General features: G+C 38.4%; 1 protein-coding gene across 6 annotated transcripts in view; it reads left to right on the forward strand.

Moving 5' to 3' along the window:
- The window catches only part of CPED1 (cadherin like and PC-esterase domain containing 1), a 287,821-nt gene that overhangs the window by 226,032 nt on the left and 38,925 nt on the right, over positions 1-22,864 (forward strand). For all 6 annotated transcript variants that reach the window (XM_053926522.2, XM_053926526.2, XM_053926527.2 and 3 more), the window contains 2 exons: positions 14,773-14,890; positions 21,928-22,064. In XM_053926522.2, coding sequence (XP_053782497.1) covers positions 14,773-14,890; positions 21,928-22,064 — 255 coding nt within the window. The remainder of the gene's footprint in view (positions 1-14,772; positions 14,891-21,927; positions 22,065-22,864) is intronic.

The following is a 22,864-nucleotide window of genomic DNA, read 5'->3' on the forward strand; positions in this document are numbered from 1 at the left end:
TTTCATTTTTTGTAAAATGTATGCACTAATAATAAATTCCATGTGTATAATACACAAATGAAATACAGGATGCATATATTGAATGATGGGAAATTAAAAATGTTATCTGTACATTTTAATTTGATTTTTATTTTCTAACTTGCTAATTTATATATGTATATTATAAAAACATACATACATACATAGTGAATGAGGGAGAGGAAAGATAAAATCCAAGCCCCTTAGTATTATTTACATCATGCCATGCCTCGCTCCCTGCCTCCCACACAACCTAACGTGGAGCCGGACCTGTGTCTTTGATGCACTTAAAGCATGCCACACCTCTCTAATTGTTGGATCTTGCATATTTATTCCCTCCTTTGAAGACATTTGTTTCTTCTCTTCCTGTTCATCCTTCAAATTTTTCCCCCTTTCAACACCACGCCCCTTGCACACTGGAGCTATTTCCTGTTGCTCATCTCTGTACTACGGCGCATGACGATGTGAGAGCACAGCACGTGGTCCCTGAGCGAGTGAGTGATGAATAACAACTACCCTGGCTGCAAGTGACACTCAGTTGAAGATGTAGCTTCCTTCAGTGTTCACATTAATACTTTTTATACAACCTCAGAAAAGAGCTCCACGTCACTTTCCCTGTGGTATTAAAGTTTCAGGCATGGACTTCTAATTGTATTAATCTTCTATTTTCTAAAAAAGACTCATGGGTGTTTCCTTACATGTCAAATTTAAATTTTGAAACTTTTAATTTTTATTTAATTTCAATTATTTTTACATATAATAATTTTAATTTCCTTAACATTGAAATAATCACAGTCACTTTTAAAATCATCAGGGACTCATTAACTACATATATATTGTTACTCAAATTCACTAAGAATTAAATAAGATAATACTTATTAGAAAAATTTTAAAGATCTTAAGATTGCTTATAACAAAAAAGATCAGAACAATTTCTTAATCCTCAAGCATATAAATATAAATATTGTTGGAACTAATATGTGAACTTTTACAGCAGGTTTTTAAAACATTGATTTTTTTCTCCTATTCTATTTAATGAAGGATAACACTCTGAATATGTGTTCTTATGTATATCCAGGTAGAAACAATTTTATCAATAATTGTTTTTTCTAATCTGCAGTCTACTTTTGCTATTCAATACTGCTCAACAATATCTAGTCACCAACTAATTTTTTATTTACAATACATACAAAATTGTTCTTAAAAAGTGAGGAAAGTGTTTGAATGTCTAATTCTCATTACAAGTAAAAAATGATTCTGTGTGCAAATCAAATAATTAAAAAATACATATTTTCATATCTTGTTTTTTCATAGAACATAGTTGCAAATCAAAAGTAAGTGTTCTATTTATATATGTAAGAAACTTTTTCAAAGGGGGAAAATAACCCTGCAAATGTTGAACCAACTCAAAGGAAACATTATATGGGTGTCTGATCGAGTCCACCCTTGCTACCCTGTATATTCATCATAAGCCTGTGGCTGAGAAATGGATTAGATAATGGTCATTAAGAATAAAAACAGAGCATTGTGTTGTGATTTACCAGCAACCGACACCTTCTCACACAGTGTCACCTGAATGACAAAAACAATGCCAAGGTGTACAGGAGCATTATACATCAGTATCCTGTTTTACATGTGAGGAAACTGAGGCTCAGAGAAAGTAATTTATTTGTTCCATGGTACACAACTACCAGCAACACATGCATTTTTCTTTTAAATTCCAGAATGATATATGAAAATGAGTATGGGTTCTAGAATCATAGACTTGTGTCTGAATTCTGGCCATACATCAGACAAAGTACTTAACTCTATCCCTGCCATTTGTATAGAGATTCCATTAATTGATCTAATCCTCTCTAACTCATAGATAATGTACACAATGTGACTATTGGCACGTGGTTTTCAGTTCTAATCACAACCACATTTTTGAGCACTTTTTGTGCATCATGCCTAGTTGGTTCTTCACTCGGTACGTGTATCAATTTATTTAATCGTCTCCACAGTATTTGAAGCTGGCTTTCACAGAAAAGGAAACCGGAGCAACTAGGGGGTTAATTTGCACAGGGTCACGAAATGGTAAGAGCTGAAATATAAATTCTGCAGTCTCACACCACAGTACTATTAATAAAGTTAGGTCTAGGCCCTTCTAGTCCCTTCTTTTTTAAAAAAACATTTTATTTTTTTTATTCAAACCCACGCCTCCATGCGGAGACCAGAAGTCTCGTCCCTTCTTGTGCCACCCCCGCCACAATGACTCTGGGAAGCAGGGCGTGGCGCTCACATAAATTTCAGAGGAGACCTCTAGTGTGGAGCCAATTTCAGGCGTATAATAATAGATAATTTCTGATGTAGAATATGAGATATGAGTAATATTTTTCAGAAAAGAAATTTCATTTTAAAAATAAGTAGCATAATGTGCAGTCTGAATAGTGACCTTTACAACTGCTACCCAGGAATATTTCTATTAGTGAACAATGAAATGGGTGTATTCATAGAACTGACCGTGTACCTAATGTGTGCCTTACTGAAAAAGGAAAACTTGCAGGTCACTCAAGAACTTATTCATTTCCAGGAATGATTTCTTAGTTATACCGCACAGATATCTGTCATCACAGAATACTTCTTCTGTTTATAATTTTTAATAAATAGTAAATGATGCCAGTTGTTCTCATATAACTTTGTAGTATTTTCTTTTGTTTTGACCCTTCCTGTCACATATGGGTTTTTCACTCATGATCCCATTATACAACAAATGATCCCACATGATTTCTGAGTTCAGTGGTTTTGACACAAACTAGTCACCAGAGAAGCTATTTATATAGACTCTCCTGGTCATGGGTTCTTTAACAGACAGTCAAAGAGATCTCATCAAAAATGACTTTCTCCTCAGGATATTAAAACTCTTTGAGACAGCTGAGTTATATACAATATAAACAATGATAAATCTTTAAAAATTTTAATTAGCTTTATTAAATTATAATAATTTGGTGGAATGCCTTACCACTGACAGTGAAAACAAGCAAAATCTATTTAAAAATTTTTTTGCCAAAAGTTAGTTTAGTTGGCCTACACCATTTTTATTTTACTTAACACCTACTTGTTAACTTTCCAGAAACCTATATGCCATGGAACAAACGTTTTGAAACATATAGCCCTTCTTTAAATTATTGTATCATTTCTATTTCACTAAAATTTTTAAAGTACAATTAAAATACTGTTTTGAACTTTTATGAAACACTATATGGAATGATAACAAATAATGGCCAATCTATTGAGCAATTTATCCTCCTAGATATGATTTTTCCTGGTTACCAGCCTTAGCTGTTAAGCCATTCCATCATGTACACAGTTCCAATGACAAGGACCACCTGCCATGAGGAAGGGGAATGGGTGGGAATTAGTAGTGTCTAATGCTATGTCCATTTTGGGTTGATCTGTCAAACTTAGCCAATACAGTGAAGCCTTAAGACACAGTTGGCCTTTTAAAGATAAAACACTGAGCAGAACTAAAGTATCAGATCTGGGCCGGGTAACAACTGCAAAGTTGTAGAACAAAGCCAGGGCCTGACTTTAAAGCGATGTTAGCTATAACTCGGCTCTACTGGGCCAGGCAAACATATCTGATTGGTGACAGCAGGATCCCAGAACAGCTGTTGACTAATGCAGAGAAGTGGCATATTCTGGAGATCAGCTTGAAATGCCACCTGGTTGTGGGTTATGCAGAAGCAGTGGCAGAAGGCAGGTCCACTGAGCATGTGGCTGAGGAGGGAAGACCCAGTGACTTTAGCTGAATGTGGTGAGGCAAGCTGGGCAGACTCCTAGCAGCAGCCTTTTGTGGGTAAAGCTGTGGAGACTTAGAGATATGTCATCTATAAGGACTCACTCAGCAGACTTGGCTATGAATGAAAGAGTCATTACATCCCACACAGTGAGTTGTGACAACCATTTACAGTAATAATCAAATCACAATGACAGTATTCCAGTTCAGGAAATAATGAACTAATTTAAAACCCGTGGGGAGTTTAAGACATACTAAATGACAATTTATATCTTGAAATTTCTCCAGGGCACCTTCTATTGTAACTGGGGTCATGGAGTCTTTAGTTCTTCTGTGAAAACGGGTAACCCTTAATTCTGCGTTACATGCCAAGGGAGGCGGCACATTTTCCACAGGAAAATGCCAGCTCCTCACTGGCCGTGCGGGCTGATAAGCCTGAACTGAGATGGCCGGGTTGGGTTCTGAACAAAGGGCTTCAGAGTTTTGTAACTGACATCATATGCCTTACACAGTCCCCAAGCACAAGTCGACAGAAGCCATTTCCAATTTGTTCCAGACTGTCTTGTGTATTTTATGGCTAAGTACAGAATCTCTTCCAATAGGCTAATAGGCACAGCAGGAAAGAAAAATCAGTGATTTGTTGTATCAGGGTTCAGTTAGTCCTCAGATGTAAAGGATACCCACTCCTGTGTGGGCATTTGTACGGGAGAGGACCAATCGCACTGGGCCCCCCCACCCCTGACTTAGTTGTCGCCACTTCTTGGAAAGCCCCCGAGCTCCCATCTGACCGGGGAACTCCAGCAAATTTCATGTTGCAGTGTCCTTTGCAAAACAGAGTTGATCAGTCCTTTGTGCTAACACTGTGTCTGGAACGATCTTCCTTATAGCACTTAGCACATTCTATGGCAGTCGTGTGTTTACATATCTGTTTTCTCTGTTAGAACCCTGGGGGTGGGCAGGAGATATGGCTGGCTCGTGTAGATGCTGAATGAATGTCTGTTAAAGGAATTAATTGAAAAAAAGTGAATACATATTATAAACTATTAACACCTTTGGAGAACTGAAAACACATGACAAATGAATACTAATGATTTTGAAAATCAATAAAAATTAATGTTTTCCTTGATGATTGGCAACAATATATAAATATTTGTTCATCGTCTACCATGGGGATTAGTGTTAGGTCTTTAGTTAATGAGCATAATGTGCTATTATTCAAAACTAAAAATTATTGGAGTGACAAAGCGTGTTCTGGAAAGGTGCTGTGAGGCTTTTCCCACTGGAGACAACAGGATTGGCCTGCGTCATTCGCACTCTTGCCTCGCCCCACTTTTGACCAACCCTGAACATTTGAGTGTGAAGCTGGTTTTGTTTAGGGATGCCATCTGTAGCCATGAGAAAAGGGTCTTCCCTGAGGAAGAGTTAATTGGTCCGTAAATGTTTTACAAACACGAGCTCTGTTTCTTAGAAGAGTGTGTTTTATTTTATCTTGTTTTGTTTTTCAGTCTCTGAAGCATGGGTTTGAAGTCAGATGCACCCATGACTCAAACTCTAGGCATTGTACTCATTAAGCTGTTTGACTTCAGAATAGCTTCCCCAGAACTCTACAAACATCTGTTTTCTCATCTGTTGAATGAAGATAAAATACTACTTCGAATGTGTGTACAGACGCAGTGCAGTAGTGTATGAGAAGTGCCTACCTTGGTGCCTGGGGTCACCCAGGTTCCCTGTAAATGGAATTTCCTTTTCTGCTTTTCAACTCCAGGAGACTGGTATCCCCAAAAAGTTAGTACATAAATGCAGTAGGTATACTTTAGCTCTTCTTTAGCCTGTGGCCTGTCCTCCCACAGCTCCCACAGTTTTTAAGATCAATATGCTTATAATTCATAGGAATCCATGAATTCCAGTAAGACATGATTACACAGTGTCATTGCTCTGCTGTATGAAATGCCAACAATGGTGTTTAAAAGCCTTTTAATGGTTGTAACATTTTCTATTGTTAATGTATTTTTGCCCTTCATAAAACCCTAAAATATGACTATCAAATGTACTAAACTGATCATTTCACATTTAAAGTTAATTTTACACTTACGGAAAGTTCCCAGTACCCTTCGTCCATCTTTCCCTCATATTAACATTTAACATGGACATGGTACTTTATCAATGCAAGCAATACTAAAATGTTTTAAATACTAAGGAATTAATATTGGTATAATATATTTACTTAATGAAACACCTTATACGGATTTCATTAGTTTTTTCAGTAATGTTCTGTTCTACCACCCAAGTTGCTTTTAGTCATCATGTTTCTTAGTCTTCCATACTCTGCGGCAGTTCTGCAGTCTCTCCTTGTCTTTGACGACCCTGATTCCTTTGAAGGATGCAGGTCGGGTATTTTCTCCAGTGCCTCTCAGTTTGGGATTATATGATGTTTTCTCTTAATTTAATGAAGTTAAACATTTGTGGCAAGAAAATTGTAGAAATTATGTGTTCTTTTTTGTCACTTGTGAAAGTAGTGCTGGCTGGGTTTCTATACTGTAAAGTTACATTTTTTCTTCTGTAATTAATAAATATCTTAGGGGAGTGACATTTAGACTCTTCCTAGGGTATTTTTAGAGTATTTTTAGAAAATGTGATCAACAAGTATGAAAATATAAGACTGTACATAGAAAGGACTGTTATATCATAATACAATTATTTTCACAGGTATCTAATTTTTACAATGTTGGAATATGTTTATACAAAAATTAATATTAATTTCTGATCTCACAATGTCCTGGTAGTTTGGACGTTCAGTTTTGAGTGCACCAGTATGTTCCTCTAGACAGAATTTAGCTACATTTAGCATAATTTGAGCTTAATTGTGAGTGTATAAGATGATGATTAGTGGATGATCTTTAACAATAATACTTAGTGCTAAGCAATTACTATTAAAGCCTCAAAACAAGTATAATTCTTGAGGCATGTAATGAGACAACCCTTTTGTAGCATAATATTTTCCTTATGTCACTTGGTGTGTTTTCTTCAAGTTCTAAAATCCCACAATTCTTTGGGGATCATTGGGTGTGATTGTGTGTGCGTGTGTGTAGCTGTGTTGTATAGCAGGTACCAAGATAAATGTAGGCAGGAAATGTCCACATAGTGCCCAGAACTGTGTGACTGCATTTTTATTAAAATCTGCAACTCTATTTGTGCAGAAGATTCCCTTCCAAAGCTACATTTTTAAGAATCACAACTTCATATGTTTTATTAGGGGACTCTTTATAAGTGGGACAGCCCCTGCTGAAAAAGCTATATCATAACTATGTTCATATGAATGATCAATTTCTCCTGAGAAACCTGCCTGCTACTTAATATGTGGTAACATTTACTTGGTGTCATCATTATTGAAAAGTACACATCTATTAAAAGTAGTGCTTTTAATAGGTCCTTTTAATCTCTGTAGCTTACTCACTATTGCCACTCACTACTCTGCATCAGTCTAAAAATAATAGATTGGGTCCTTTGGAATAGGAAATAACCTTTTCTTTTTTGTTGTTATTGCTTGGTCACTCCCAAATGTATCCAATTCTTCAGAGTATGAAAGAGCCCATGGTCACACATTCAGTTCCAATTCCACACTTCTTTGTTCAAATACCCAAACATTGATTCTTTCTTTTCATTTACATTCACGTTTACCCTTCTGGACTCCATCTGGACCCCAAACCAGAAGTGCTGAAATACCACAACAAAGGCTGCTTTCCTCGGAGTTCCTAGCTCACCGGAAGTGGGAAACATTAGTCATTTCACAGGCCCCATCTCGATGGATTTTTCAGTCCGAAGTCTACACAAGCCAGATTCATCTGTATTTCCGAACTGAGAATAGAGGGTCGCATTCAGAGCGGACTCCAGCAAGCAGGATCATGCTGACCCCATCCTAGTTAATCTGGGGGCCATTTAGATTAAAAAAGAGAAAAGCACATATTAGTTCAAGCATTTGGAATGTAGGAGAAATAAAAAAAAAGGTATTCCAAATATTGATTCACATTAATAAACTTAATTGAGTAGAACCAATTCATCTGCTTAAAATTTGTTCCAGTTTTTCTTTTCGCTGAGTTAGGTAGTACAACGTACGGCCACTTCGCAGCTGATGTTTGCTTAAGGAAAGAAGCACACAATGGTGTTATCTCATATGGGCGCTCATTACTCCATGGATTCTAATGTGTAATAAGACTATGAACTCCAAACATAAACAGTGAGTCAAGCTGCTGTTTCTATGTATGATTTTGCTACCCGACACCAAGTTCTATTTTTTTTAAATTGAAAACTTAGCTGTAAACTCTTACTGAAGCAGGGTAGTAACATCAAACACTTTTAAAACAATGTTTTTAGAGATCCTCTCTGCGCAAAGTAGAATGACTTAGCTAGCTTCTAATCTCTGTCAAAATTCAAAGCAAGGCAATTATGTAGGTTAACCTTGTTTACAGCAAATATTTTATGAGAACAAACTGTAAGTCAAAATGTCTTTTCAGTAAAGGTATTTAATTTTGTACTGTCTTTTAAAAGGGCAGCTACTTAGTAAAAATTTTTATAAGTTTTATAAAGGGGATAGAGCTTAGAGATTTATCTGATAAGAATGTTTAAACAGAACACAAAATAGGACCTTAATTCATTGCCACAATCCTAAATGTTGTGTCATTAAAATGAGCCAAGGATGATAATCATGGTTCCAAAATAACTGTACTGATTTCTGCTCCGTTCCTGTTTTGTTCTCCACACACCGTCTACTTGGGACACACACGGCCGCATTTTCCTTCAGCTTCAGAATGTTTCATATGCTTATCCTTCTACCTTGGAATATTTACTCACTTCCTTTTTATTTATGTTTCCTCTGATAAACTATTAATTTTGTCAGTGAAGAAGAGTATTCAGTGACTGTGCTGGCCCATAACCCCCCACAGCCCTCAGAAGAAACCAAACCTACCGACATCTTAATGTGGGATTTCTGAGCAGCGGAACGATGAGACTGAAAATTTCTGCTGCTCTGAGCCCCCCAAGTTTGTGGGGCTTTGTTAGGGCAGCCCTAGGAAACTAATATACCTCAAAGGAGCTGATTTTACTTTACTCTTTTAAATATTATTTTCTTTACTTAGATTTGTATTTTTAAAAATACAAGCATGATTCATACTACCCGCCAAATCTTCAAAAATAAGTAAAAAGTGAAAGTTCAGTTTTGCTTCCCCATCTCTGGCCTACTATTCTTAATCTTCTAAGAGATCCATTCTTCAGAGTTGTGAGTGTATCATTCCAGAAGTTAGCAGGTGCAGTCAAGCGCGTATAATATCTATCACTTTGTCCTGCAACTTTCTTTATTCTTTTAATAATGTATCTCATATACATTTACCTGCATCCTCCTTCTCTAAGAACTATAATATATGCCATTACATGGATATGTAAGTTATTTAACCTGTTCCTTATTGATGAATACGAGTCGTGTCAAGTTTTCCTGACATGAAACACTCTAATGAATTCCCTTGCACATGAAACTTTGTCGACTTTATAAAGTATATCTGTAGGATAAATTCTTAGCATTAGAATTCTGTTTGTGAGATATTTCCAAGTTGCCTTTCATAGAGGATTTAAATCTCTTTTACCGTATTTTAATCCTCACTGCGAACTTCTTGTTGACTTTTTTTTTTGTTTTTTTAAGAAAGAAGGGAAGGGAGAGAGAGAGGGAGAGGAACACCCGTGCTAAAGAGAAACATCAGTTGGCCACCTCCCACACACCCCGCCTGGGCATGATCCCACAGCCCAGGCGTGTGCCCCAAACCGGGAACTGAGCCAATGGCCTTTCGGTCCACAGGGACAATCCTCAAACCAACTGAGCCACACCAGTCAGGGCTGAATGTATATTTTTAAAGTTAGGTGAGAATTTTTTACTTTAATGAGAAAAGGGGAGAACTGGTTCATCTTAAATAATGATTCCATGGGGCCAAAAAAGTAGGTTAGTTTTAAAAATACCTGCCAGATCAAATAGTCCAATATGGTATTACTCTAAATATATATAGCACATATTATAATGTAATAACATCCCATTAAAATGAGAAGTACTATTAATTCCTTTGTAACTAAATATTCTGTAAGAAATTAAACGGGCTTTCAGAGAAACTGACAACAAGGAACAGTGGCCACGTACTCACAGGTAGGACACGGGGCAAAACCAAGGGCACCTCAGTATCTTCTGTTAGTCACTGCAGCACTGCATGAGAAGTTCATTATATTTTAAAATTACGTACTAAACACACATACTCTGCACATGTTTGAGCAACAAAACCCCTGTTAATTATCTCACTGACTTCTACTGAGAACTATGACAGCCTGCTCAGGAATTTGTGAAATCTCCAGCAAAATGATACACCGTAACTGTGGAGCTTTCTAGGGTTAATGTCATTTTAACCAACACTATGAAATATTACCTTTTCCATGTATCTAGACTTAGAAGCTCTAAGAGATGACCCTTAAGATCAGAAAAGCTGTCATTCATGTTCTTGAATATGCCTGAACTTGACCAAATTACTAATCACACCAGTAAAGAAGAAATGAGAGATACTAATGAATTTTTTCTTCCAAGATTGTTTGTTTTTTTTTTAATTACTGGAGATAGTCACTTTTAAGATCTAAAGAAATACTGAAAAAGATTTATATGGCCTGAGAAGAGTAAATTTCCTAAGACTCTTAGAGTAAGAGAGAACTTTGGCTGCATCCTACACATAGTTAGTTGTTTACAAGTAGGAATTTGTTTTTCTTCCACAGCAAGAAGTGCAGAAGTACATAGCCAAAGTCTTTCTATCTTTCTGCTCATGGTTGCCTCATGGTTACAACATGGCTGCTCCTCCCTTAGGCTCACATCTGCATTCCAAGTGGTAAGATGAAACAGAATGACAAAGAAAAAGTGGCATTCGGGAAGCAAAACTTTTCCAGAAATCTATAGCCCATTTCCACTTACATTTCTTTGGCTAGAATTGTGTCACACAGCCATGTCCAGCTACAAAGGAGACTGGGAAATAGGGTTTTGTTTGGGTGGTTTTTAATGCTAGATACATTGCATCCTACAAGCAACAAAGGTCTTTCTGTTAGAAAGGGAGAAAGGAGAATAGATATTGTGTAGGCCCCTGACATTGGCTACTGCAGTACTCAAGATCATTTAATGCAGCTTCCTCCTCTCCTCTCTCCACCCTTCACCCTTTTACAGTGAGAAAATGAAATCAGCTGGCTTACTCAGTATCACATAGCCAGTTCATGGCAAAGCTAGACCTAAAATTCACGAGAGCGACTCCACACGGCAGCGCTCTTTCCAGTGTACACCACTGTTCTCTCATCCCATGAAATATGCAGAAAGCCCACCCAACTATACTGATACCACCTTTGCTTCCCCAAACTCCCTCAACTCTGTCAACCACTCTCTGGACCTGAGGCTGTATACACTTTGTTTCATTCAATGTTAAGGCTGACATGGTTTGGCTGCACCTAGAAAATGATTAATATCTACTCCATCAGGCTGCCCTGACTTTCCAAAACGCAAAGGTATAGGAAATAGGAACTGGAGTCAAAGATTAACTGCTCAGGAAAAATTTAATGAAAGCACAGAATATAATAGAATATTCTTTGGCCTAAACCACAGAATAGCAGGTGTGACTTTAAATTTCATTTCCTTCAAAATATACTGTCCTTCTCCTAGTCTCCGCTTTGTCTATCCTCTGCAATGTTGCTTTGATTCTTGTCTTCTTTGGAATTTACTAGAACTGTGTCTGTTTAGTTAGAACCCACACGGTGACGTACCAACGGTTGCACAGCAGGTGCCCATGGGAACTTCGAACTGAGGTTGACACAGGGGTCAAACAGAGACCAGGCCATGGTTTTAAGTAGCAGGAGTGGCCGCTCAGCTGGCTCCCACTCCCACTTCATTTTTCTGTGTCCTGCATTACGATTATTCTATTGTCATGGGCCCATACGTGGGATCCTGCATATTGGGAAAGTGTAAACATTGAACATTTTAGGATATCACGGTCTATTGCCAGTCATTTGTTTCAGCAGCTTTAAAATCAGATCAGCACATGCTTCTGTATTATCACAGTAAATCTCTTCTAAGCCATAGCTAAGAGGGTAATTAGAACAAATAAGATGTGGATTTCAGTTCAAGATTAAGAAGAAACTTCTGATGAACATTTAGACCATGTCTTTTGAGGTCAGGGCCTTGCCTTCGCGGTAAGGCACTCGACACATAGTAGACATCAGATTAATACCTCTCCATCTCAAAGATGCACCCACAACACATAGGACCACACTGTGAATGAATCGTTCTTCCACTGAGTTTTGTGCTGACTTGGAGGTGCCGTCTTCAAGAAGATTATAAAATGTAGATTGTCAGCATGTTTTTCTAAATGGCTTCTTGCTTTAACTTAAGGTGTCGGATAAATCCCACCTCATGGCTTCCGACATGCAGTCCCTCCTTGGGATTCCCACCTCCCGATTATCTGCAGCTTTCATTTCAGATGCCAACTCCTTAGAAAGGAGGCGACTCTAGCCCACCCGAAGTGCTGCAAGTTCAATCACCGAAGTCTCAGTGATTGAGCTGGTTCCCACAGGGCACCTTTCTCATTGATTGATATTTGCCAATTACATGCAAAGCCTCTACATAACAGACTGAGGCTTGGGCCGCTGCGGTCTGAACTCTCTTTCTGCTGCCCTCCGGATGGATACTGGGATGTGATCATGTACATACACCCCAGAGACCCTAAACAATAAACTTCTTCAGGCAAAAGTTTAACTAAATCCAGACTTTTAGAATTATTCCAACATTACTACATATATATGTGATTATATGTGTAATGAATAATATATATAATTAACAATTGAACATCACAACTTAGTCTGAAATACATGAATTTTCGGTGGTGATGTGGCATGTTCATGGTGTCTCTTGTACGGTATATATTGTTCTGTAACAAAATATGGTCTTCAGGTTTTTCTTCATTATGTGTCTCAGAAATCTCTTCACGTTAGTTCATTTCAATCTGTCCTTGTACCTGTTCCCACGCATTTCATGAGAGTTTCTCTGGGGCAGGCTCTAAGGTCTGACTTCAAGGCTATGAAGTCTGTGAATTGTTAGGTTTAGTACACACTGTGTTCCAAATAGCTGAACCCATCTGCACTCCCATCAGCATTATATCATGGTAATTTTTCCCACTGCTCTCTGTAACATTTAATATAAACATCTTCTTATCTTCTATGATACATGCCTAATGACATTTTTTCTAGCCTAAAAAAGGTTAGCCTTCAGCAAAAATAAACGTATAGATAGATGTCTCACACACAAACACACACACCTCATTCAGATGATTTATTCATACTAAAACTCCTCACATTATAAACTTTGTGTTATTTTAATTGCTTTCTTATAATGAACATTTTAATACAAATCCTATTTCTATAACCTTTAATAAGTATCTTAAACTGCAGTTTCAGTCATGAATTAAACATGCAAATATGTTTACTGAATCAAGATTTCAAGAAGTCGTATACCACCCTGCACCACCCCATGCCTCCCATCCCTCAGTATTCCGGACCTTTTTGTATGAGACCTGGGAGTCTGAATCGAGGGTTAGGATGTTTGAGAGTGTGAGGGAAGGTGACTAGTAATTGCTCCTTAGAGGCAGACTTAGAGATCAAAGAAGACGTCAAACTAATTACTTCCCTCCATTATTGAGAATTTATTACATAAAGAGGCAGACGACTCTAACCGTTTATGCATTCAAAAATATTATTGTTTCCTATTGTATGGTAGCTACTGGGTGTATGTGTGAGTGAAATAACTATTTGTTCTCATGGAATATTCAGTCTCGTAGAAAAGACTCAAACCGCAAACCCAATTCCCAATGGTGAATAGTGGGAAGGAAACCTGTGGTGCTGACATAGACAAAAACAGGGCTGTGGAATTGGGCGAGGATTTCAGGAAGGCCTTGCCGAGACCTAAAATGCAAAAAGATACTCTCCGTGCAAAATTAAGGGAGAACATTCCTGAGAGAGATCACAGCATTTTTACTTGCCCTAAACCATGGTGGACTGAGAGAACCTGGCGAGCAGGGCGGCCATGGAAGCAGGTGAGGTAGGGTAGGACATAGGACTGGTACAGGTGCCAATAGCTTTGAAGAAGCAGCTAAGAGAAAATGAGTGATCCAACCTGCTGGAGCAGAGAAGAGACGAGGAGAGAGGTTTCAGAGAGCCAACGAACACTGACCTCCACTGCATCAGACGGTAGAAGGCAGTGCTGAGCATGCTCCGTACAAGCCTCCATAAATGACCACAGCAGTGAGATGTTACCTGCTTTTATACATACATGACCATGTCCTGAATAAAATGCATGTATTTAATTACATTTCTGGCACATCATGGGTCCTTAATAAATGTTGAAATAAAATTCATCTAGTAATTTGGCTGGGGTGGGGGGAGTGTTTGGGGTAAATGGAGACAGCTGTAATTGAACAACAATAAAATAATTTTTAAAAATTCACCTGTTAAGTTATCATTCTTCCAGAATATTTCCCACTTTCCTTCTCATATTAACTGTCTTTTCCACAGCATTGAAGGGTAAGATCACCCCCTATTATAGCATATTTTTAACGTGTCAGCACACAGGGTATTTTCTAAGTAAAACTTGCATCTATTTCTTTAAAATTGACAGAGCAGTACATGAATATCAGGACCAAAAAAGATTAAATTGTCATGAAAATTTATATTAATCCTCTAATGTGAGAAGCTCAATATGTACTTACAGCACAAAGAACTATTGATAAGTCAATTCACAAAAAAAAAGCAAACAAGAATTGCTCCTTTTTATCCATTAAAGTTATTTGGCACAGGAAATCTTATTTTTTTAATTTTATTACTATGGGGCAGGTTAATTCCTCTGACAACTGATTTTTGTCATTTTAATGCAGGACTGTGGTTTGCTGATCCACCCGGAGGAAACCTGCGGGTTACTGCCTGTTTCCTCTGACTACATCGAAGCCATTTCACAGCCCGAACTACAAATTTGTCAGTCCGGGGACACAAAAGGTGACTATCACATCTCTTTCAAAAACTCGAATGTAGATAAGTATATGCTTACTTTAAAAATCTTTATACAAAAAATCAGGGTAACAAGTTACTTTTTCATTTGTATGAAATGCATTGTTTTACTAGGTGAAATATTTTGATTAATTAAACACTTTCTCTCCACCCTCTACCCTTTGCCCAGTTAATTCCTACTCTCCTACTCACCTCAGCCCAAATGTGACTTGTGCCAGAGTCTTCCTTGAGCCTCTGACTTATTTCCTTTTTCTATATTCCCATAGAACCCTGTCGCTGTTCTTCCGTAGCAGCTTCCAGAATTATTTAAGTGATTAAGCATGTCATCAAATGTTTACTGTTAGTGTTCCCCGGCTCTCAGCTATGTAAGGGCAAGAGTCTGGCTGTTCACACTGGATCAACCCACTTAGTACTGTACTTTCTACAGAGTAGGGACAAAATGAGTGTCTGTTGACCTTATGAATCAAAGAAAGCCAAAGAATACACATTCAGTTTTAAATTGTTTTCTCTAATTAAAAAAAGTATTTGAGAATGATCACTATTATCTTCCATATATGGAGCATTAATAGAGGCAGGAAAATTGTGATGTCCAATTCAAATTAGTGTTCAATCCTGCCTAAGGCAAGAGCAGACCATGAATGACAGACTTTGGAGCCCCTGTCCGCATTCCCGTCTCCCCTCTTCCCCAGCATGCCCCTTTCAGGGGAGACCAGCGGAGCAAGCCAGAGCTGGGACTGAAATGCCTCCCAGGTGTTGAGGTGCAGGGAGCATCTCCAAGATTCCTCATTACCACTCTGACCCCAGGTCTCCCTTCATCTAAAAAGTCTGAAAAAATACTCAGCGTTTTTACCCTTACCATGAACTTCACACCACAGTTTAAATGGGGAATGAGTTTCACAAATGGGCAGGACGAATCGCAATTTGGCACACAGTTAACGAACGTGGGCACATCCCCGTTCTCGAACATGTGCTCTAAATAATAAATTACAGTTGGTGCACAAAGAGGGACTTTCCCATTATAGCATGTCAGGTGGTATAGTTTATGATTCTCTCGGCTAAATGAGATATATATTCTTGCATACAAGGGAGACACCAATGTGTCTAGTATTTTTTATCAGATGACAATTTATGAGAATCATAAAACAACTTAATTCTGTTCCTCCTCTGAACCAAGTCAAAAGTTCTTCAACAAAAAGTTGAGGACACATTACTGAGATTCTTCAGGAGGTCTTGTCTGTTAGATTTGCAGTGATTTATGCCAGGCCCTGACATGAAGCTGTGGCGGAGCCTGCTCCTCCCTGGGGAGGCTACCATAATGCAGGAGCCTCCTGGTAACCTGAGCAGCTGGGCTTCCTTAGAGAAACCCCCCAAATGGACTCCCCGGTCAAGCTCATCATCCTCGTCTGACGATTCCAGGCCTCCATAACCTGACCCTTCCCCTCTCTCCCAACTCCTCCCAGCCTCTCGGCCTCACTTTATGCCAATAATGCTGCTGCAGGATTCCGGGCTTTGTCCACATTATTCCCCGCTCCTACAAGTCGTCTTCTCATCTTTAGCCAGTTCTCCTGATGCTGTGTCTTCCTTCCAGAAAGCCTTTCTTTACCTCCCCACCCCCAGATTAGCTTCTCTTCTGTGCTCCCAGAATACTCCGGACGCATGTCTACCATAGCGCTTACCTCATTGCTTCAAGTGCTCATGTTTCTCTCTCTCTCCTCAGTAGTCTGCAAAGTGGAATGATGCATCCGAGTGGGGCAGTGACACAGGATAAAGCCAGTTAAGATTAAAATATATGTACATTTATTTTTATCTAATCATTCTTATTTTTGTTTTATAATGCACATAATAAATAAATATAAATATATATATGAGGATTTGCACAAATGTTACAGTGTATGTGTATTAATATGTCAACGGTGCATTAGCAATGCATTTTGACTGATGACTGCCCTGGATTGTATGTTTCTCCAGAGCAGAGATTGTCCCTTTCAATGTCTAATAGGTGATTTAAAAATGGTTGCTGAACTAAAATCAAGATCCAAGCCCTCCTCCCTTATACAGAAGAATGTGAGCAGCCGGGGCACAGTCAGCCAGGGGTAACTGCTCCACCTGGGAGGTCCTAAGGAGTCCAAGGAAATGAGAGAGGTGGGGGACAGTGGTTTGCAAGAATGGATTTTTTGATTTCCTTCCTTGATGGGAGGGCCCCCTCCTGTTGGAAGATGTTATCATGGTAGACAGCATTGGAAGCAAGTTTATCAAGGAGCTCTAGCTTCAGCTTATTGTTTTTTAAGCCACAGGTTGTTTCCAAAATCTGATTTTCACAGCATAATATAAGCATTTGGCAGAACTAGATTCATTTTTTCCCATTGCCAATGTAACGATCGTCAAAATGTCTTTTAATAATACTAGCTAATATGATCTTGAGTGACTGTTTTCTTTTACATGCTTCTTCAGTTGATTTCTAATCTTTAGAAAATAATTCAGTTATAGGACATAACCTAAGAATAAAATCCGTTACTTAACAAAGAAAACTTAATTCTTTTTATTTGGAAAAATAAATTTATGCAATGACTATTGAATGAGAATTATCTTTTAGGAAAACAGTTCAGATTTCATTTTATGATATGTAAACAAAAGCTTAATCATAGTTTTAGGAAGAAAACATGACAACTTACACTTTAATGTTTCTAATACTGAAAACATGGGTAGTATTTTTCTTCTTAAGTCAAAACTGCTTTATTTTATAGCACTATGAAGTCTGGAATTAGTATTACCATCTGTACAATTTTATATCTCACTGTGGTCCAAAACTACAAACCTAAATTTTTTCTTCAATGTGTCGCCCAATCAGATTCACTAAATGACTGAAATTTAACTTGCATTAAGTACAAAGCTATAATTACAAATCATATAACTTCCCCCAAAAGGTAGTTTTATGCCTTAGAATGTTTTTCCCTAAAACATATGTCATATTTTATTTCAAAAATCACAGCTTTGATTCCCTCAGTAGAATTTATATCCTTCTTTTTTGACAATTTTAGTTAAGAGCTGGTATCATTTAAAATATCATGGAACTCCAGTCCTGCAGATGTTATACAGACATCTATTTTAAGCAGTATTACTAACTCAATAAAAAGACATTGTTAATTAATACAAAAACACAAGGAGTTATGACTATGTAAACATATAGTAGGAGGAACCATTGAGGCCAAATTTTTAGAGACCCAACCAGTTGTCCTTTTTATGTGCCTGTGATTTTGTGCCCGCAAACTAATTGCACCCATATTTGGATCATGTGCTTGTATTTGGCCACTTATTTCTTCAGCCTTAGCAGCAAATGGCCAAAGAAGGCCTCAGTTTGTGCAAAATTGGCTGTGAGCAAAGGGTACGGGGTTAGGGGAAGTGTCTGCGGGAGAGGATGCAGGTGCTCACGGGTACCCAAGGACCTGATGAAAGAAAGCTGAGCCCTTCCAAATATTACTGCATAGAATCCCACTAGTAGAAACACCTTCATGTCCCACCCCACCATCCTATTAGAAAGAAAACTAACAACGTTTTTATTTTAAACATTGTCTCTATCAACACTGAATAAATTCAGGTATTTGAAATGAAGATAAGTTCATTTAAAAAAAAAAACTGTTTATGGGTTTTCCTGTAAGGGCTACCAGAGCTGATGATTTTGTGCTGACCTAGATCAACGTGATAAAAGGATCAGAAAAAACTAGAGACTCCTAGGCCTCAGTTCTGGTCCAGCCCAGTCATTAGCAGCACATTTCACTTCCTTCATTTAACTCTGTAGACCTCGGTTCATCTCATCTCTAAAAGAGGAGGAAGGAAAGGAGGAGATTCCATTCCAACCCCAACCAAGAGGGTTCTATATGCCCACAAAATGCTCATCTCTATGAAGGAAAGGCTTTTCCAGAAGGAGGTTTTCTTGAGGAATTAAACAGCAAACATTCAACATAAGGCTGTGTCTAAATCACATAAAATAAGAAGAGACCAAGCAAAGAGGTGCAGGAGTTGGTTATTGATTATAAACCTTGTGTGCCAGGTCAAATTACATTTAGAAAGCAAGTTATATTTTGAATAAAAAACACAGAAAAAATTGTAAAAGAGAATTGGATGGCGAAACAAACATACTCTTAAAATTTTCTGCATCGCAATTTTTAGTAGTACTGCTATATTCCACTTATGGAAACTTCAGAAACACCTTTCCCCCAGCAGACCTTTTTCTCTCCGACATACACAGTCTGTTCTTTAGGCCAGTCATGTCTGCAGTCTCGCTTCAGGCCACCTCATCACTATCCCAAAGCACCACGCCTTCCATATGTCCAAACCTTGTCTATCCAAAAGACCTGATTTTATTTCATGTGTTCCATGGAATCTTCCAGACAACTCTCGCCCCCGTGTCACCTTCTTTATTCTGAACTATCATGGCTTACTTAAGATGGGGGTAGGGAGTAAAATATATTCATCAATTGCTAGATACCAGGCACTGTGGGAGGTACTATATATGCAAGGAGGGACCCACTCCCAAAAAACCCCGTAATTTATTTATCAAAAATTGTGTATTTATTCTTTCACGTTTAAACTTCAGTCACCTTCCAAATTCTCTCTATTTGATGCAACACAGCTATTGAGACATTTTTTTCCACTGCTGAAAACAGTTTTTGAACTCATTGACTTTGATGCCTTTTAGTGCTTCTGCCATTTTTTGTTTCACTGCTTCCACATTGACAAAATGTTTCCCTTTGAGGACTCTTCATCTGGGAGAAAAAAAATAGTCACTCAGAGTGAGATCATGTAAACAGGGAGGGTGGGGCATGAGGGTCACGCTGTTTTTGGTCAAAAACTGCTGAACACTCAGTACAGTGTGGGCAGGTGCATTTGTAAATTACCCATAATGAAATAGACAAACATGTTGAAAGAGTCTTTAAAAAAAATTCACTGTAGCCAAACATAGCCTCTGACAACAACACCAGCTGGTACACTCGTCCAGATGGGTTCCTAGAACACTCACCTAGTGGGGGAAGCCTGTATTACAAGAGGTCTGCCCCCTTGTAGTACATGCCCCCTTGTAGAAGATAATGCCAGGGTCCTCCCTTGTATTTTCCTTACAGAGAAAAGATTAAGTGATCTGTACAAGTTAAAAAGTAGTTCTCAACCTTGGCTGTATATGGAATTACCGGAAACCACTTTAACAATACTGCCTGAGTCCCACACCCAGCAGCTCTGATTTAATCCGTCTAACAGAGAAGCTGGGTATGGGGATTTTAGAGCTTTCCAAGTGACCCTAATGAGCAGCATTGAGATCCACAGAACTAGCTGGAGGCAGAGCCCAGGTGTGTGTCTCCAAAGCCCAGGCTCTTTTAGTACCACACAGATATTTTTACTCAATTATGCATTACTTATTATTATGCTATCATTATTTTATATGTGTGAATTATAAGCCTGGAATCTGATTATAAATTTTTGAGGTTTAACATAGTTAGGTTTAAATAAGTTAATTTACTAAAAGTGCTCAGAATATCTCTAACACCTGGCAAATGCTATGAAAATGTTAATTATTTTTTAATTGTTGTGATATTTTAACACCAATAGCATCTACTAGGGTAGCCACCTCAATAAAATGCTAAATTAAAATCCAGCTAGAGAGTAATATTTTCTTTTATCTCCCCCGGTTTCTCTCTCACCATACCTACACCTCTTCCTCTTTCTGCGATCATTTCGTAAGCGATACACTAGATCTACTTTCAAAGTGTGTTGTCCATGACTATTTCCACACACACACATGCCCGTGCACAGTTCCGACGTCCCTGAGGTCATGGAATGCAAACTGCACTGCATTCATCCCCTGAAAGGAGAACTTCTTCCTGCTGAAATTAATGTAACACCAGATACTTCTGTTGGCAGAACCACAAATCAAAGCCAGAATGGTTAAAATTGTTTGAGATTTTCTTTTCTAACTCAAAAAGTAGCTGGGAATATTCACCTCCTCAAAATTTTAAAGAGAAACACTTAGTGATAACATAAGCAAGACCTTTAGGATAGAGCAAATTATTACTGTAGATATCAGGGTATTTTCCACAAAGGAGATATATGACCACTTCGTGTTTAATGTGCTAGTCCACATTCCATTTCTGAAAAGATAAACAAAGAAAAATCAAAAATCATTTCTTGGTGTTTTTCTAATAAATTATTAATGTATCTATTCACCTGAAAGCTGGAGTATTTTGGATGCATATTACTTTATCAATAAAATAGAAAAGATCTTAACTACATTGTGAATATTCATTTGTTTTATAAACATTTATTGAAGCTTGTGACCTAATTTGTGCCTAAAGTGTGCTAGTAACAAAGGCAAATACGGTATTGTAACTGTGCTCGATACATTAAATACAGTATCCCACTAAATCCTCACACCAGCCGTGTGAGAACAGTGCATACCTCATCTAACAGCTGAAGAAACAAAGACAACAGAGCTAGAAAGAGGTGAAGAGATTCACATCAAAAGGCCATCGATCAAATTAAGGAAATACCTTTCAAAATAATAAATTACCAGAATGTTAAAGTAATATTCTTATTGGATTGCTAACATAAACATGAGTTAAACGAGTAAATACTTGTGGCCAAATACCTCAATATTAGTGGCTCTCCATCTACTTTGGTTCTATTAAGGCCCTAATGTACTACTTGAAAAATATAATTATTTTTAAAAATTATTTTAAAATATACTTTTTAGTTGAGTACTACCTGATCACTTAAGTTTTTGTAAGTATGTGGTTTCATGGCACAGAACTCATGCCTGATTCTAGCATGAGCTATGTTATTTCAGAACATTATCATGCGGTACGATTCTGTGTGGTTGGGAGGAGGCCATGCACTGCTCCACTCAATTTGTATGGCAAGGGTGGTCTTCTCACTGCAACTCCTGTGATGGTGTGCCACAGTTGAATCCTAGGGTTACTTGCAAACTGCAATTTCATCAGTAGAAACTGAAGCAAAGGAGGTTTTGCTGTCTATTCCAGGCCAATGGATCGTGCCTTGCCTTACTTGTTCAGACAACAGAACCTGTGACTGGAGAGAAATAACTTGGCAGCCCCACAACTGCCAATACGGTGTCCTAACTAAGTCTCAGCTGCAGCAGTGCCTGGGAGGAAGGAAGGTAGGTTCCGGATCCAGTGGGGGAAGCCTTTCATTTATACCACCTGTAGCACCAAAGGCCACACAGTCATATCTGCTAAACCTATTCCCTCTCTCTCACTCTGCAGAGGATAACTAACAATATAAACGTTATCAGAGAAGAGACTTAACAATTCTTGCTCAGAAAACACTCAGTTATTTCCAATTAAGTCTCCTTGACAGATGGAGGATATTAAAGTCATGTCCTGTGCTGATCCAATTCTATGCTGGTCTTCTCTGCACAAATGGCTAAGAGCCTGCCGTGTCCACTGACAGTTGGCAGTTCCGAGCAGCTGGCCTTGTCAAGCGTAGCTCTAGCAAGACACGGCAGTCAAAACCGACGTCTGCAGCTTGCCCAGGCAACGAAATGCCCCTGCATGTAAGACTCACTTCCTCCGGAGCTGAGAGAGTGCATGGCGCTGTCCTGACACACTAACCTTCCTGATTTCTTTCACATTCCCGAGCAGGTCTCGCGTGGACCTCCTTAGGATGCTTTTCCTTTAGCGTGGCTCTAAGCTGATTTCCTGGACATTCAGTGTCTTCTTGCTAGGCGTGCTCTGACTAGGTAGATTCCCGCAGAGCTCTCGGACGTGCAAACTGGGCACGTAGACTGACGTGCTTGGTTACCATGAAGTAAGTAAGCTTTATCCAGACTTTCAAAGCGCTTTTTATTAGGTGGGAAGTTCCTTAAAAATTGTTTGTAAGCTCTCACACATGGGCAAGATTGAGTTCAAAAACTGATTTGTGGGGGAAAAAAAAGCTCTATTAAATGCATAAAAAAAG

This window comes from Desmodus rotundus, chromosome 6, assembly GCF_022682495.2.
Source record: "Desmodus rotundus isolate HL8 chromosome 6, HLdesRot8A.1, whole genome shotgun sequence".
In the NCBI taxonomy this organism is placed as follows: Eukaryota; Metazoa; Chordata; class Mammalia; order Chiroptera; family Phyllostomidae; genus Desmodus; species Desmodus rotundus.